The sequence below is a fragment of the Caretta caretta genome, chromosome 1 (genome assembly GCF_965140235.1).
Source record: "Caretta caretta isolate rCarCar2 chromosome 1, rCarCar1.hap1, whole genome shotgun sequence".
Lineage (NCBI taxonomy): Eukaryota > Metazoa > Chordata > Testudines > Cheloniidae > Caretta > Caretta caretta.
Genome location: NC_134206.1, coordinates 192,490,892 through 192,505,515, shown reverse-complemented (window position 1 = coordinate 192,505,515; position 14,624 = coordinate 192,490,892). Strand labels below are relative to the sequence as shown.

At 43.0% G+C, this 14,624-nt stretch overlaps 1 protein-coding gene across 1 annotated transcript; it reads left to right on the top strand.

Moving 5' to 3' along the window:
* The first annotated feature begins 875 nt into the window (after window positions 1-875).
* C1H3orf38 (chromosome 1 C3orf38 homolog) lies at window positions 876-13,790 on the top strand. Its single transcript, XM_048870245.2, has 3 exons — window positions 876-1,134; window positions 4,828-5,048; window positions 11,261-13,790. The coding sequence occupies exons 1-3, from the start codon at window positions 1,011-1,013 to the stop codon at window positions 11,864-11,866; spliced, it is 951 nt and encodes a 316-aa protein (XP_048726202.1). The 5' UTR covers window positions 876-1,010; the 3' UTR covers window positions 11,867-13,790.
* The last annotated feature ends 834 nt before the right edge of the window (window positions 13,791-14,624 follow it).

The following is a 14,624-nucleotide window of genomic DNA, read 5'->3' as shown; positions in this document are numbered from 1 at the left end:
GAGAGGGAGGTGGGGGGGGGGTCTGCTGCTGTCTGAACTTACAAGACAGCATGCTGACATGCTCTCAGCTCCCCCAAAACCCACTCTCTCTCCCTCTATATACACACAACACACTCCCTGTCACAGTCATCTTCCCCGCCCCCCCCCCACACACACATTTGAAAAGCACGCTGCAGCCACTTGCAAGCTGGGATAGCTACTACAATGCACTGCTCTTTGTGGCATTGCAAGTGCTGCTAATGTAGCCACAGCAGTGCACTTCCAGCTGAGAGTGTAAACACGCGGCAGCGTTCTCCCTGCTGCGGTCTCCAAAGGCTGGTTTAGCTCCCAGCGCTCTACAACTGCAAGTGTCGCCATGCCCTAAGTAAAGATGCGCCTACACTTATGGGAGAGCTTCTCCACTTGGCGTAGTTAATCCATCTCCCTGAGAGCCAGTAGCGATGTTGATGGGAGAAGCTCTTCTGCTGCCAGGGCTGTCTAGGGGGGTGTTAGGTCGGTATAACTACATCACTCCAAGGCGTGGCTTCTTCCCACCCCTACCCAGCATCGGTCTAGAGCTGCAGGGTAACACCTGCCCTTTGTCCTCAAACCTCTACTCTCTGCGCAGACAGAGCGGCTGAGGCTCACTCCCCTAGTGGTGAGAGGCGACGGGGGGGGTTGTATCAGAAGCTGCCCTGGTTTGGGGTCAGGGTGGGGGTGTCTGCATGGTCTCCCCTCCCCTCTGAAAGCACCAACACCCCGCCCCAGCCAGCTCCTTCCCCCGCAGCCGGCCGCGAGCGGCCTCCAGGGGCGGGGCTTAGGAAAGGGGCGGAACCACAGTGCCGGGAGGTGCCCGTTTCCAGCCGGGTCCCTTTAGCTGCTGCTCCCAGGCGGCCCATGAGGGGCTGTTTACTGCCGCCCACGCAGGTTGCGGAAGCTTCGTCCCTTCCGCTGGCTGGTTGTCAGGGTTGCGCGAGCCGAGGAGGGCGGGGGCTGCCGACAGCCCGGCGCCGGCTGCCGCTGGGCGGACGATGGGGCTGAGCGAGCGGGAGCGGGCCGGGTGCCGGGCGCTGCTGGAGCTTCTGGAGACGGAGGAGCTGACGTCGCTGACGGACACGATCACTAACCGCCTGGTGCTGCCGCAGAGCCGACAAGGCGGGTGGGGCCGGGGCCGGGGCGGTGCTTGGGGCCCGCTGAGGGGGAGGAAGGGGCGGGCTCTAGCGCTAGCCCCGCCCCTTTTGTCAGGCGGCCCCTGCCTTCGCGGCGGGGGGGGCGGGGGTCGCGCGGCGCCTCGCGCTGCCGGGTTCGGCGGGTCACTGCCCCGCCCCTCGCAGCCGCCAACGCCCCGCCCACTGAAGCGGCTCCTTGGGGTTTGGGCTTCGAGGCCTCGGCCGGTCACGGGCTGCGGCCGCCGCTCAGCTCTCGCGGGCTCCTCGGCGCCGGCGCAGTACGAGTCTTGCGCTGCGAGCTGTGCCCCCACGCGCCGCTGCCCCCGCCCGGTGCGCGGCCTGTGGGCGGCCCTGCCGCGTTCGCCCAGAACAGCGCCCAGCGCGGCCCGTGCTTTGGCCAGTCACCTGCCTCGCGCCTGTGAACCGGGCGGGGGCGGGGCTGAAGCCTCTGTTGATCTCTGAGGCCTGCGAGGTTACCCAGCTGTTGACTTCATGCCGGTCTGTCAAGTCATCGCGCCGCTCGGGTGCCTGAGCCTCTCAAGCGTGACGCGGTATTGAAATAGGAAACACTGGGGGGGTAAACGGGCTTTCTAGATTTTTTTTTTCATTTGATGATTTCTGATATTTTTCAAAGAAAATGTCGGAGGGGCAGCCGTGTTAGTCTGGATCTGTAAAAGCAGCAAAGAGTCCTGTTTGGCACCTAATAGACTCACAGACGTATTGGAGCGTGGGCTTTCGTGGGCGAATACCTACTTGGTCGGCCCACGAAAGCTTGTGCTCCAGTACGTCTGTTAGTCTGTAAGGTGCCACAGGAGTCGTTGCCGCTTTCAAGGAAAATAATAATTCGTAATTCCTTGGTTAGGTAAATGCCATAGCTGTTTTCGTAGCCCAAAAATTACACCATGTGTGAGCCCTCGACACTTGATTTGATTGTATCCCTGTTTAGAGCCTCTTTCCTCCATGGATCTTTCTGTGGGTTAAGTCTGTTTTTTATTAGTGTATTGTGGTGGTATCCAAACAGCATCAGTACTCCATTATGCTAGGCTCTACACAAGCAGGAGAAGGAGTATTTGTGGCACCTTAGAGACTAACCAGTTTATCTGAGCATAAGCTTTCGTGAGCTACATCGGAAGTGAGCTGTAGCTCACGAAAGCTTATGCTCAGATAAATTGGTTAGTCTCTAAGGTGCCACAAGTACTCCTTTTCTTTTTGCGAATACAGACTAACACCGCTGCTACTCTGAAACAAGCAGGAGAGATGTTCATACCAAAAGCAGCTTTCAATGGGTAAAATCATGGATTGTGCTCTTCTGAGAGGCACTCAGGCTTCTGAACAAATTACCAAGATAGGCAATGCTTACTGTCTTCTATGTTTGACAGTGAAATGCCTTTTCATACTTTATGAAGTAGTGTGTGTGTGTCATGTAAGTTCTATGTCCTTTTAAAAAAAGTAGCGGGGGGGGGGAGGGTAAGGTGCAGGTCTGCATTACAACTAACTGAAACACCAGTTAATGCTGCTGCTGGCATGAGTAACTTCTACTCTCAGTTGTTGAAAGAAACATGCACAGTCAGGTGGTAAATAAGTTACTAGCCCATAGGGCAAAGTATCTCTCATTTGTATATCTTCCATTCCTTTTTGAGGACTCATTTTTATTTGTGACTGTTTTGCTTTAACTTAAGGATTTTTGTAGTACTTATAGAATACAATAAGGATAAGTAAAGTTAACACTAAACAGTCTTTTCCTAAATATAAGGTGTTCTGAATCAAATACTAAAGTGCTTGATGTGTAACATCAGCTAAAATTAGAATTGGCTACTTTGACTTCTTTAAAGGCCAAGTTTCAGCTTGTAATATTTCCTGAGCAATGAACCCCTGAAAAATAAGGGTTTCCAATAGTAATGTGCTTTCTGTCAGAAAAATTGTATATTAAAAATGGCACCTTCCTACATTGCACAGTGCATCCCCCTGGATCTTAAATATTTGGTTATTGTACATTGTAAACATTTATACTTTCATCAGCCTTCACACCTGTAATGGCTTATGGAAGGCGAATCTCACTGAACTGTGTTCTGTTTATTGCTGGCAGAATCACTACCTAAGTTCTGATTCTAGAAATCTGCATTGTTGATGTGTGAGGTAGAAAGAACACAGCTTTTTAAATCCCAATTTGAGTTTACAGAACTGGCTGGTAGTTAACCAAAATGTTATGTATTATTGATAAAATCTAAATAGGGAAGTCGTTGACGGCAAGCAGACATTAGAACATTAGGATTTCCCTCTTGAAGATAAACTTTTCTGACTGTAACCTCGCAGAAAAAAGTATCTATCCAGGCTAGTAAAATAATTATACATTGATTAAAAACTCAACTGGTCAGAAAGACCATAAAAGGCCCTCTATTCTGTTAAATTCTCCTCTCTTTCAACCCTGTATCTATACTGTTCCTTTCCTGGGAACACAAAGAAGCCTTGCAGCATGTTCTGAAGGACATCAGATCCAGGTTTAGTCAGACCAATGGTGGAAGTGACTTTAGATTTGATTCAAGTGATCACAGCTGTTGCAGTATCATTTGGGGGGAGGAAGCTTGCGGTATCAAGAGCTAAATAATTTAGGTCAAAGCCAACTTAAATATTAACCCAAAGTAAGTTTTTAGCTAATGCATCTCAGTGAACATGTGCAGGGCTCCCTTTGCCTGAAATAAGTTGGCTGCTGTGTCCTGCAGCAGCTAGAGTTTCCAGATCACTTGAAAGTGTAGTGTCCATTTGGAGCACATTCTGTGAGTGGCAAAATAAACATCGTAAAAAGGTTGTCCTTTTTGACAAGCTCAAATAAAGTCCCTTTGGCAGTCACTGGACATCCAGAAGGAACTGGGGGCTCCAGCAAGACCCTCTGCTTGCATACATGATTAATGTATGCAAGCAGAGAGTTTGAGCCAGTGGAGTTGTTACGGCCAAGTTGCTTCCACAACCTATAAGCATTTGTCTCTGTTTTGCATGGTTTGAATTTCATCTAGACCCAAGTGAATTATTTTTCCAGCAAATAGTTTGCCCAAAAATGCAATTTCAGGGCACCAAAACTGTTAGCATATTAGGGAGGAATTTGGTGAATAGTTCTGGCTGGAAAAAAGAGAATTTGTTTGAAAAAATCAAAACTGTATTGACTGTTTTGAAACAATGTTTTGATGTTTTGTTTTAAAATGTTTCATTTAGGAATTTAGCTTTACTTACTAAAAACAGCCAAAATGGTGGTAAACACCCAAAAACTGGGTGGGGAGGGGAAATCCTTTTGAGTACAAAAATATGTTGTTTAATCCAAAATTAATATATATATTTTAGGTTTTCTTTTTGGTGAGGAAAGTTTTTAAAAAATTAGTTTAGGTTTGAACTCAACTGATTTTTTGGGGATCTTCAATTCGGCCCCCAAACAAACTGTTCAGCTCTAGTTTCAGCCAGTTAGTTCTGATTCAAGGATCGGTTTCTGTTAGGCCATTGAGGCAACAGATACATTTCAGGCTTTTGCATATGGCTTGCTTGAATGTCTTTCAACAATATGTGCATGAGTTTGATACTGGTCATCACTGAGAAAAATGTTCAAGTTGAAATTTTTACTTTCGTCAGAAAATCAACAGATTCATTTTCTAATGAGAGAAGCAGTTGCTGACTTAACTTTCTTTATTTCCAGAAGCCATTCATGCAATTTTAGTTTACAGTCAAAGTGTAGAAGAACTCTTGAAACGAAGAAAAGTCTATCGAGAAATAATTTTTAAATACCTGGCAAAAGAAGGAGTTGTGGTGCCACCTTGTTCTGAAAAACACCAGCTCATTCATCATGCAAAGCAATACTGGAGTGGGCAGCTGACAGATCGTGTTGCAGAGAGAGAGGATATTAATCCGAATAAACAGGTGAGCTTTACGTTCTGAAAGACCTAAGAATATTGCCTATGTGGAACAACTATTGCTTGTAAGTTCACTGACATTTTTTTCTCAGCCAAACTGAGATAATAGAATCATAGAATATCAGAGTTGGAAGGAACCTCAGGAGGTCATCTAGTCCAACCCCCTGCTCAAAGTAGGACCAATCCCCAACTAAATCATCCCAGCCAGGGCTTTGTCAAGCCTGACCTTAAAAACCTCAAAGGAAGGAGATTCCACCAGCTCCCTAGGTAACTCATTCCAGTGCTTCACCACCCTCCTAGTGAAAAAGTTTTTCCTAATATCCAACCTAAACCTCCCCCACTGCAACTTGAGACCATTACTCTTCGTTCTGTCATTTGCTACAACTGAGAACAGTCTAGATCCATCCTCTTTGGAACCCTCTTTCAGGTAATTGAAAGCAGCTATCAAATCCCCCCTCATTCTTCTCTTCTGCAGACTAAACAATCCCAGTTCCCTCAGCTTCTCCTCATAACTCATGTGTTCCAGTCCCCTAATCATTTTTGTTGCCCTCCGCTGGATGCTTTCCAATTTCTCCACATCCTTCTTGTAGTGTGGGGCCCAAAACTGGACACAGTACTCCAGATGAGGCCTCACCAATGTCGAATAGAGGGGAACGATCACGTCCCTCGATCTGCTGGCAATGCCCCTACTTATACAGCCCAAAATGCCGTTAGCCTTCTTGGCAACAAGGGCATGCTGTTGACTCATATCCAGCTTCTTGTCTGCTGTAATCGCTAGGTCCTTTTCTGCAGAACTGCTGCCTAGCCATTCGATCCCTAGTCTGTTGCGGTGTGTGGGATTCTTCCGTTCTAAATGCAGGACTCTGCACTTGTCCTTGTTGAACCTCATCAGATTTCTTTTGGCCCAATCCTCTAATTTGTCTTGGTCCCTCTGTATCCTATCCCTACCCTCCAGTGTATCTACCACTCCTCCCAGTTTAGTGTCATCTGCAAACTTGCTGAGGGTGCAGTCCGCGCCATCCTCCAGATCATTAATGAAGATATTGAACAAAACCGGCCCCAGGACCGACCCGTGGGGCACTCCGCTTGATACCAGCTGCCAACTAGACATGGAGCCATTGATCACTACCCATTGAGCCCGACGATCTAGCCAGCTTTCTATCCACTGTATAGTCCATTCATCCAGCCCATACTTTTTTAACTTGCTGGCAAGAATACTGTGGGAGACAGTATCAAAAGCTTTGCTAAAGTCAAGGAATAACATGTCCACTGCTTTCCCCTCATCCACAGAGCCAGTTATCTTGTCATAGAAGGCAACTAGTTTAGTCAGGCATGACATGCCCTTGGTGAATCCATGCTGACTGTTCTTGATCACTTTCCTCTCCTCTAAGTGCTTCAGAATCGATTCCTTGAGGATCTGCTCCATGATTTTTCCAGGGACTGAGGTGAGGCTGACTGGCCTGTAGTTCCACGGATCCTGCTTCTTCCCTTTTTAAAAGACGGGCACTACATTAGCCTTTTTCCAGTCGTCTGGGACCTCCCCCGATCGCCATGAGTTTTCAAAGATAACGGCCAATGGCTCTGCAATCACATCCGCCAACTCCTTTAGCACTCTCGGATGCAACGCATCCGGCCCCATGGACTTGTGCTCGTCCAGCTTTTCTAAATAGTCCCGAACCACTTCTTTCTCCACAGAGCGCTGGTTGCCTCCTCCCCATGCTGTGCTGCCCGGTGCAGTAGTCTGGGAGCTGACCTTGTTCGTGAAGACAGGAGCAAAAAAAAGCATTAAGTACATTAGCTTTTCCTACATCCTCTGTCACTAGGGTGCCTCCCTCATTCAGTAAGGGGCCCACACTTTCCTTGACTTGCTGCTTGTTGCTAACATACCTGAAGAAACCCTTCTTGTTCCTCTTAACATTTCTTGCTAGCTGCAACTCGAAGTGTGATTTGGCCTTCCTGATTTCACTCCTGCATGCCTGAGCAATATTTTTATACTCATCCCTGGTCATTTGTCCAATCTTCCACTTCTTGTAAGCTTCTTTTTTGTGTTTAAGATCAGCAAGGATTTCACTGTTAAGCCAAGCTGGTCGTCTGCCATATTTACTATTCTTTCTACACATCGGGATGGTTTGTTCCTGTAACCTCAATAAGTACAGCCAGCTCTCCTGGACTCCTTTCCCCCTCTGTTCTCCCAGAGGATCCTGCCCATCAGTTCCCTGAGGGAGTCAGTCTGCTTTTCTGAAGTCCAGGGTCCGTATTCTGCTGCTCTCCTTTCTTCCTTGTGTTAAGATCCTGAACTTGACCATCTCATGGTCACTGCCTCCCAGGTTCCCATCCACTTTTGCTTCCCCTACTAATTCTTCCCGGTTTGTGAGCAGCAGGTCAAGAAGAGCTCTGCCCCTAGTTGGTTCCTCCAGCACTTGCACGAGGATGGTTGTGTTTTCCTGTGTTTGTAGTGGAACTGAAATTTTTCTTGGTTTAAAAGCTTCACTTAATAAAAAAAATTATCCTCTCATTTGCAATTCGGAATCTCATATCTGGAAATTCTGTAACTATCTTGATAGATAAAATGCCCTTTGTTCATTGGTGTCTGAGTACATAATTAACATGTTGTGTCTTCCTCACAACAACTGACTTTGAATTGCAATGAGTGGAATCAGTAGGTCACAAATTAAGACTAAATAGTACATCAGAGTCTGGATAAGTCTAAAGATGAACATGTGACTCCCATAAAGTTAATGGACGTGGGAAACGCCATAAACTTCAAGGTCACAAATGTTCTGAGAAGTGTTCTGAAAGTACAGTCTCAATTGTTGGGAAAATAAACTGTGCCCCTCTCTCTCTCTCTCTCTCTCTTTTTTTTTTTTTTAAGCTGCTCTTCTCCCACTTTGCCAAGTGACAATAGCACTGAAACAGCACTGCTGCCCTTAGTTTTTAAGTAACAGGTCACATGGCAAATCATTTGGTTAGATGGTCCAATTGCTGTTGGCTTGCAAAAAGTAATCTTCCTTTCCATTTCTGGTATCTCTGGAAAGTGGAGAGTGAAATGCACGACAGATGTTGAAAAATTGTCACTCTTCTGAAACTTTAGGACTGGCGGCAGCGCTACCCCTGCTACCGAATAGGTCTCTTTCTAACCTCTGCTTAATATGCTGTGACTAGATATGCCTCATTATCAACAAGTTTGTGTGTGATCTGAACTTCCTCCTCATTTTATTTTGCAAAATATTTTTGTTTGGTTGGTTGGTTTTACTAGTTTATCATTCTTGGATGTAAAGTTTCTAACTTGAGGTAGCCATGATTACTATTAAGCAGTTATGTGACTCAGAGACATAATGGTCATCAATCTGACTATCAAAGAGCTCTGTAGCTACTGATGTGCAATTTTGCTGACTTGTTCCCTTGGGGAAAGTAATTTGTCATGTATATATGCTACTGTTTCAGTGGCAAGAATATGCTTGCTGTTGTGCACAACACTCGCTGCCTCCACAGAATTTACAATCTAAAAGACAGACCCAGAAGATGGGACATGCTAAGGAACCTAGTTCTTCTGTTGTCTCAATAATGTACCATACTGTAAGGCTTGTGTTATTGTGACTCTGTTTTGACTGCTTTCTATAAAGCAGCAAGAGTGAAAACAACTTGCAATATTTAAGACAGTGAAGGATACATGACTGGAAATTAGATACAGTAAAAGTAAAGTGAGTTAAATACTCATTCAGAGAAATGCAGAAAGAATGGGAAATTCAGCTGTGCTTTATGGTCAGGCTTCTCCTTCCACTTACCCCTTGCGGCAGGAGTGGGGGTGAGAAGTCATGGCATCATAACTCTGGAGTATATATTTAATCTAAAATATGAAATTCAAACACAGAAGTTATTATCCGAACTTTGATTCCAGAAGATAATGATCACGACCTTCACAGTAGCTTTGTTGAACTTGCTTCTGACTTGATCTGCTTTTAAGGAATGCTGTTAATTGGCAAGTACCAAAAGATGTAGATGTGCATTGTTGGTATCTCACTCAACAAATGCAAACGAAAAAATGAGCAGTTCATCCTATAAATCTAATTCCTGTTCGTAACGTGGGGCTTGGCATTAGTAGGCTAGAACTTAATGGAAAATTAAGGATCTTTTCGTCACAAAGTTTCAGTCATAAAATATTCAGTGAAGAAACCAGCCTGTATTGTAAGAGAAAGCAAAGGATATGTCTTTAAGAACAAAGTTGGTTCGAGAGATGTGCCTACCTGGGCGACAAATGGATAACTGTCTAGTGCTCCTCTGTACAGATCCCTGACTTGCATGAATTCACTCTCCCTTTATCTGGGAAAGTATTTTTCCTCTAGATGACAGAAAACTTCCTTTTCTGAATCCCATTATCAGCCAAATGTATCTTTAAAAGTAACCCGCCAGTATGTACTTAAAATATAACAACTTATTTCCCAAATATTTAAGTCTTCATATTTCTTCCTCCTCTATACATGATAACATACACAGCTATAAAACACTTAAAGTTCCAATTTTCATTGTCCCCCAATACCTTTCTTAACAGTTGCTATTCTTGGTTTCATTTTATTAAATGTATTGCAATTTATCCCTATTCTATCCTCAACGAGATCTTCCCCTTGCTACTGGCTACGTATAACAACTTAGTTTCTGCTTTCATCTCCATCATTCTCCGCTACATTTGCAGGACAGACTGCAGCCTCGCCGGGCTGCTTCAAGGAAATAACCCTTCAGGTTAGTATTGGTTTAGTCCATTTGTTTCTAATACTTAGCAGTTACATAGGTTCCTCCTCTGTATATCTTAGAAATGCTTTGCAAAGGCAGGTAAGTTTAATTTCCCACCTGTAAAAACCGGGAAACCAGGGATACAGAAGTTGAGTGACTTGCCCAAGATACACAGTGAATTAGCGGAGAACCTAGTTTTAATACCGTCCTCTGTTGGACCATGCTGCCTTGAGATTTTTTAAACAAATTAAATTTAGTTTTGTGTGAGGAGCTGTGTTGATCGCTTCAGACTATTTTTTGTATTCTTTCATGCTGCCAGTGTTTGTTTTGGGTTACTATTTTAAAATATTTTTTCCAGTAGTCTTAGAGCTGATGAAAGGGTGCAGTTATGATACCCTGGGAGACTGTGATTTGGACACTTTTCTATTAGAAACATGGTGAAGATCAGACTCCCTTCACATAGGTGACCAGACAGCTTTCCGGTGGTATTGACTTTCTGTCACTAATAAAACCGATCTAGGTTCAAGTAGGTAATCTGGAGGTGAAAAGTTTTATCTCCCAATAATCCTAAACTATCCAGTTCTTCCTGGGTTAGATTTTCTTTTTGTTAGCATCTTCTACTACCTCGGGTTGAAATATCAGGTAGGTTCTGAGATACTCCAGCAGCTTCAAATGTTGCATCAAGGACACACTTAAAAAATGGCTGATACTGATCAGGACTGGTTGTGTCCATCTGGTCATTTGAGGGTCCAAAGCATAAAGGTAGCTTGCTAGTATCTGTCAAAGACAAATACAATAAAGGGAGACGTTGAGGGTAGAGTTAATTACTGTGGCTACCTTTAATATGAGAACTGCTACCATTGCTCCCAAGTAAATGGGGATATTTGTTTATTGAGGATATGTATTGTAAGCCATTTGGTTCTGTATTTTATCTTGGTTTGACAAGGTATTGCCATAATCTTAGGTTTTAAGTGTAAATCTTAGCTAGAATTTACTTGTACAGACAACTCCTTTTTACACAGCAAGACTAAATCATACTCTTTAGAAACAGTGTGAAAAATGTTGGCCCCATTGAAGTAAGTGTCAGAACTGCCATTGACTTAAATTGAGCTAGGATTTCATCCAGAGTTGTTGAGCTTATTCCTCAAACCAATTTTAAGTACCTTTCTCATTTCTCTTAAGAGTAACTACTTCAAGTATTTCTAAAGTGACTATTGAAGAGGTTTCTGGGCACCAATTATGGACAAGCATGCAGAATCTTCATTATTTAAGAATAGAGGTTTAGGTTGGACTTCCTTGCTTTATTCCTTCTCAAGCATTCTGTCTGAAAAGCTCAGGAATGTGCAAAATAGAAAATTAAAATTTTAGCACATCAAATTTTTTGAGCTGTATTAAAGACTTGTGTATAGTAAGTACCAAGCTTCTGTATTAACGGCTGCTAAATTCTTCTAAGAAAAATAAGCGAATCTTTTTTTTTTTTTTTGATTACAGAGCTATGAACAGAGACAAAAACAACAGGAAGAGAATGATTGGCACAGACTAGGAAGAGAATTCTGTCAGTGGTTCTTTGAACTTCTCAACTCTCAGCATCCTTTGGGGAGACAATCCAAAGAACAGTGGGGACCACAGCATTTCTGGGAGGATGTCAAACTGAAATTTTGTTACAACACGTTAGAAAAAAACATGGAAGAATACGTTGGTGCAGAATTGGTGAGCCTCCGTTTACTCTCACTGGTGAAAGAAGAGTATCTCTTACTGAACCCCAACTTGGGTGCTGGTGGACTGAAGTGTGTAATTTCTCCACATGGGTTAGTAGTGGTGGCGGTAGCTGGCACAGTACATAGAGGCAACATTTGCTTGGGCATCTTTGAACAAATCTTTGGACTCATCCGCTGTCCAGTGAGAGAGAATACCTGGAAAATAAAATTAGTGAATCTTAAAATAGTTGGAGAAAATGCTCTGGAGCCTGGGACACAAGTGCAAAAGCCGTCCATAAAATATGAATCGAACGAACTGCGAGAGCTATACGATGGGAAAGAACTGAGCTTGCTTGAACCTCAAATTCTGAGCAATGTGCGTACAGAATTGGGGGAATAACGATTGTTTGAAAAACAATACAGCAGTTGTGCATATTTGAATGTTTAAATGACTTCAGACTTGTGGTGATGTCTGTTTCTTTAGTCAGGTTTGCTAAGTTGATGACATGCCAAAGTACTGAGTGAAATACACTTAAAGAGCTCCACTGCTTTTGGGTACCCATCTTCCATACTAACATGTAATTGAGAAAGTTGCTTCAGGACTTAGAACTGCACAACACATGTTTAGAAATGAAGTAACTTTATTTTTCTTTCTATTTGATGTGTTCCTCACTTACAAAAAATGTGGCTGTATTGGAATGTGGGTTGTGACAATTATGAGGAACTGGACGCCACAGGGACTTATTACAGCATATGGGGCTTCTCCCGAGGCCACTAGTTAAAGTTGGACCCCAACTATGTTGGAAAGTCATTGCCTTCAAGTGGCTGCTTAAAAGTGCATTAGGATTCTTGGTCTAATTTCTTAATGGGCCAATAACCCCCACAAAACTGGCAGCCTTGTTGGTAGTTTCAGGAGAGAAGTCAAGCACTGAATGCATGAAGAGATTTTTTCTCTTTGTCCTAAAGTTGATTCCTTCACTAAAAAATAGAGAGAACTTAATAAGATGATGTGGGGAAGCTAGCCCTGCTGCTTGCAATGTTTTTCCTGTTCTGAATCAATAGTTGTCATTTATTTTTCATTTTCCAGTAGCATTTACCTCACCTCTGCAATAAAAAACCCCCTGCTCCCAAAATTAAATGGTTGCCATTGCATCCATTTCTTGCTCTGACTCTCTGTGGGATCAAGGAATTAACATTGGAATTTAGTCAATTTAAGCTTCCTATAAAGCCAGATGCTTTGATTGGGTATTTGTTTTGTATACAACTTACAGGAGAGTTTAATGTAATAGCTTACATGTGGTGGTTCCTGTACGTTCTCTCAAAATCAAGAATTGTATCCAATTACTGCAGACTTATTAAACTGGATATGTCAGTTTTTTAAAACCAGGAAGCTGGAACAAGAAGTAGATTTTCCAGATAAGCTCGCTCTTCCATTGCCACAAGTAATAGCAATTCAGAGGTTAAAGGGAATTCAGGTAACTTCAATAACTACACTTCTCTGTTTTCTTAATGTGTTTAAAAGTAACACAAAAGATTACGTAAAATCTTTTCTGTTTACTTGCTTCGAGTATTTGACAGTTGTTTGTCTACTCAATTTCATTATTTCTCCAATAATTATTTCCTATTTGTGTGGTCTTTCACACAACGTGGGAGAGAAGTATGCACTTTAAAGAAATGCTTAAATGTGGTTAAAACTAGTAATAAGTAGCAGGAAGACACAAGGCAAGTGTGGCGCCGAAAAAACTACTCTCGAACTCACTTTTGTGAACCAACTGATTTCTAGTTGTCCCTTTAACAACAACAACAACAGGATTTGTTTAAAAAGAATGTGATTATATACTGAGTGAAGGACAATGTTTGAAACATTGTTTCCTAGTGAACTGTTGAGATGAGGGCTTTCTCAGCTCCTAATTTCTAATAAGAAAAAGTAGCTTTCATTCTGAAATTCCTGTGAAGCACTTCCCTTTCCTTGCACACGTGTATTCTACTAGATTCAAGTTGATTGGTAGCCATGCATACCTATGAAAGGGGAGGGAGTGGGGGAAGTCTCTACATGCTCATGATTTTGACTTTTGCAGTGCAGAGGAGGAAATAACTGCAAACCGAAGACTAAAAACAGTGCCTCTTTTGATTATGTAGCGATACTACCTCCCTGAATATTAATTAAAGCAAATATTTTGTCTCCTGTAGAAGTGTACTGTGCTTTCCCTTCTTACTAAAATGCATAGTATTTTTCTAAACATGCACTAATATGAACATGACTTTATGAACATTACATTCAAAATGTAACTAGTTGTCTTTGCTAAATTAAAATTATACCAGTGTTTATGCTTTATGAACTCACTTCACTCACATCGACAGAAAGTGCACAAACAACTTCAGAAGAGAGGAATACAGCCAAACTGAACATCTGTATTAAATTCATGTTGTACAATTGTATTTGTGTTAACAAGCATGTACAGAACTCTCTTCCATTACATAACATTGTAAGCATTTTGTGCTCCCCTTCAGGTGTCTAAGACTTTCCCAGGAAGAGAGAATGGGGAAAGCAGAGAGCAACACTACCACAGCTGAGATAAAAATTTTGGTATTAATGTTAAATTTTGGGATAAGAATGTTGTTACTGATGTTAAACCTTATGATGATGCTACTTTTCAATTAATACCTGTAAACAGGTTTAAAGCTTATCACAGCAGAGAAACTATTAAAAAAAAAAAAGAAAACCCAGTTTGCTGAGAATGGAGAAACTGAGGCACACTGCATCAGGACCTTAACTGCTGGATGCCAAGAGAACGATAACAAACTAACAGTGACTAACTCTTGCAGTAAACTAAGAGGGGAGGTGTGATGCTCTGTACCTCGGAGGAACACCCTACACCCCCCATGTTCATCTTTATAAAATGATTGTGTGGTATCCATTGCAAAGTTTGTCATGTTGGGTGTCGTTCGGAAGGCTTACAAGGCACCGAGCATCGTTGCTATAGTGCGGTTATAGTACTTGTTACAGTAATAGTATAGTAAGGTTATAGGTTATAATTTCTTGTACATAGTTATGAGGCTGAAAATGTGTCCTCGTGGCTTAAAGCAAGCCCATGCAAAAACTCTCCAAGAACAGAGAGGCAGTTCACACCTTGTCAGGGCATGGATGGGACAGACCA

What these genes read in the sequence shown, in the direction of transcription:
- C1H3orf38 (XM_048870245.2), top strand. Translation starts at nt 1,011, where the DNA reads ATGGGGCTGAGCGAGCGGGAGCGGGCCGGGTGCCGGGCGCTGCTGGAG. An exon ending in GCTGCCGCAGAGCCGACAAG is followed by an intron (nt 1,135 to 4,827) that starts GCGGGTGGGGCC and finishes CTTTATTTCCAG; the next exon opens with AAGCCATTCATGCAATTTTA. An exon ending in ATATTAATCCGAATAAACAG is followed by an intron (nt 5,049 to 11,260) that starts GTGAGCTTTACG and finishes TTTTGATTACAG; the next exon opens with AGCTATGAACAGAGACAAAA.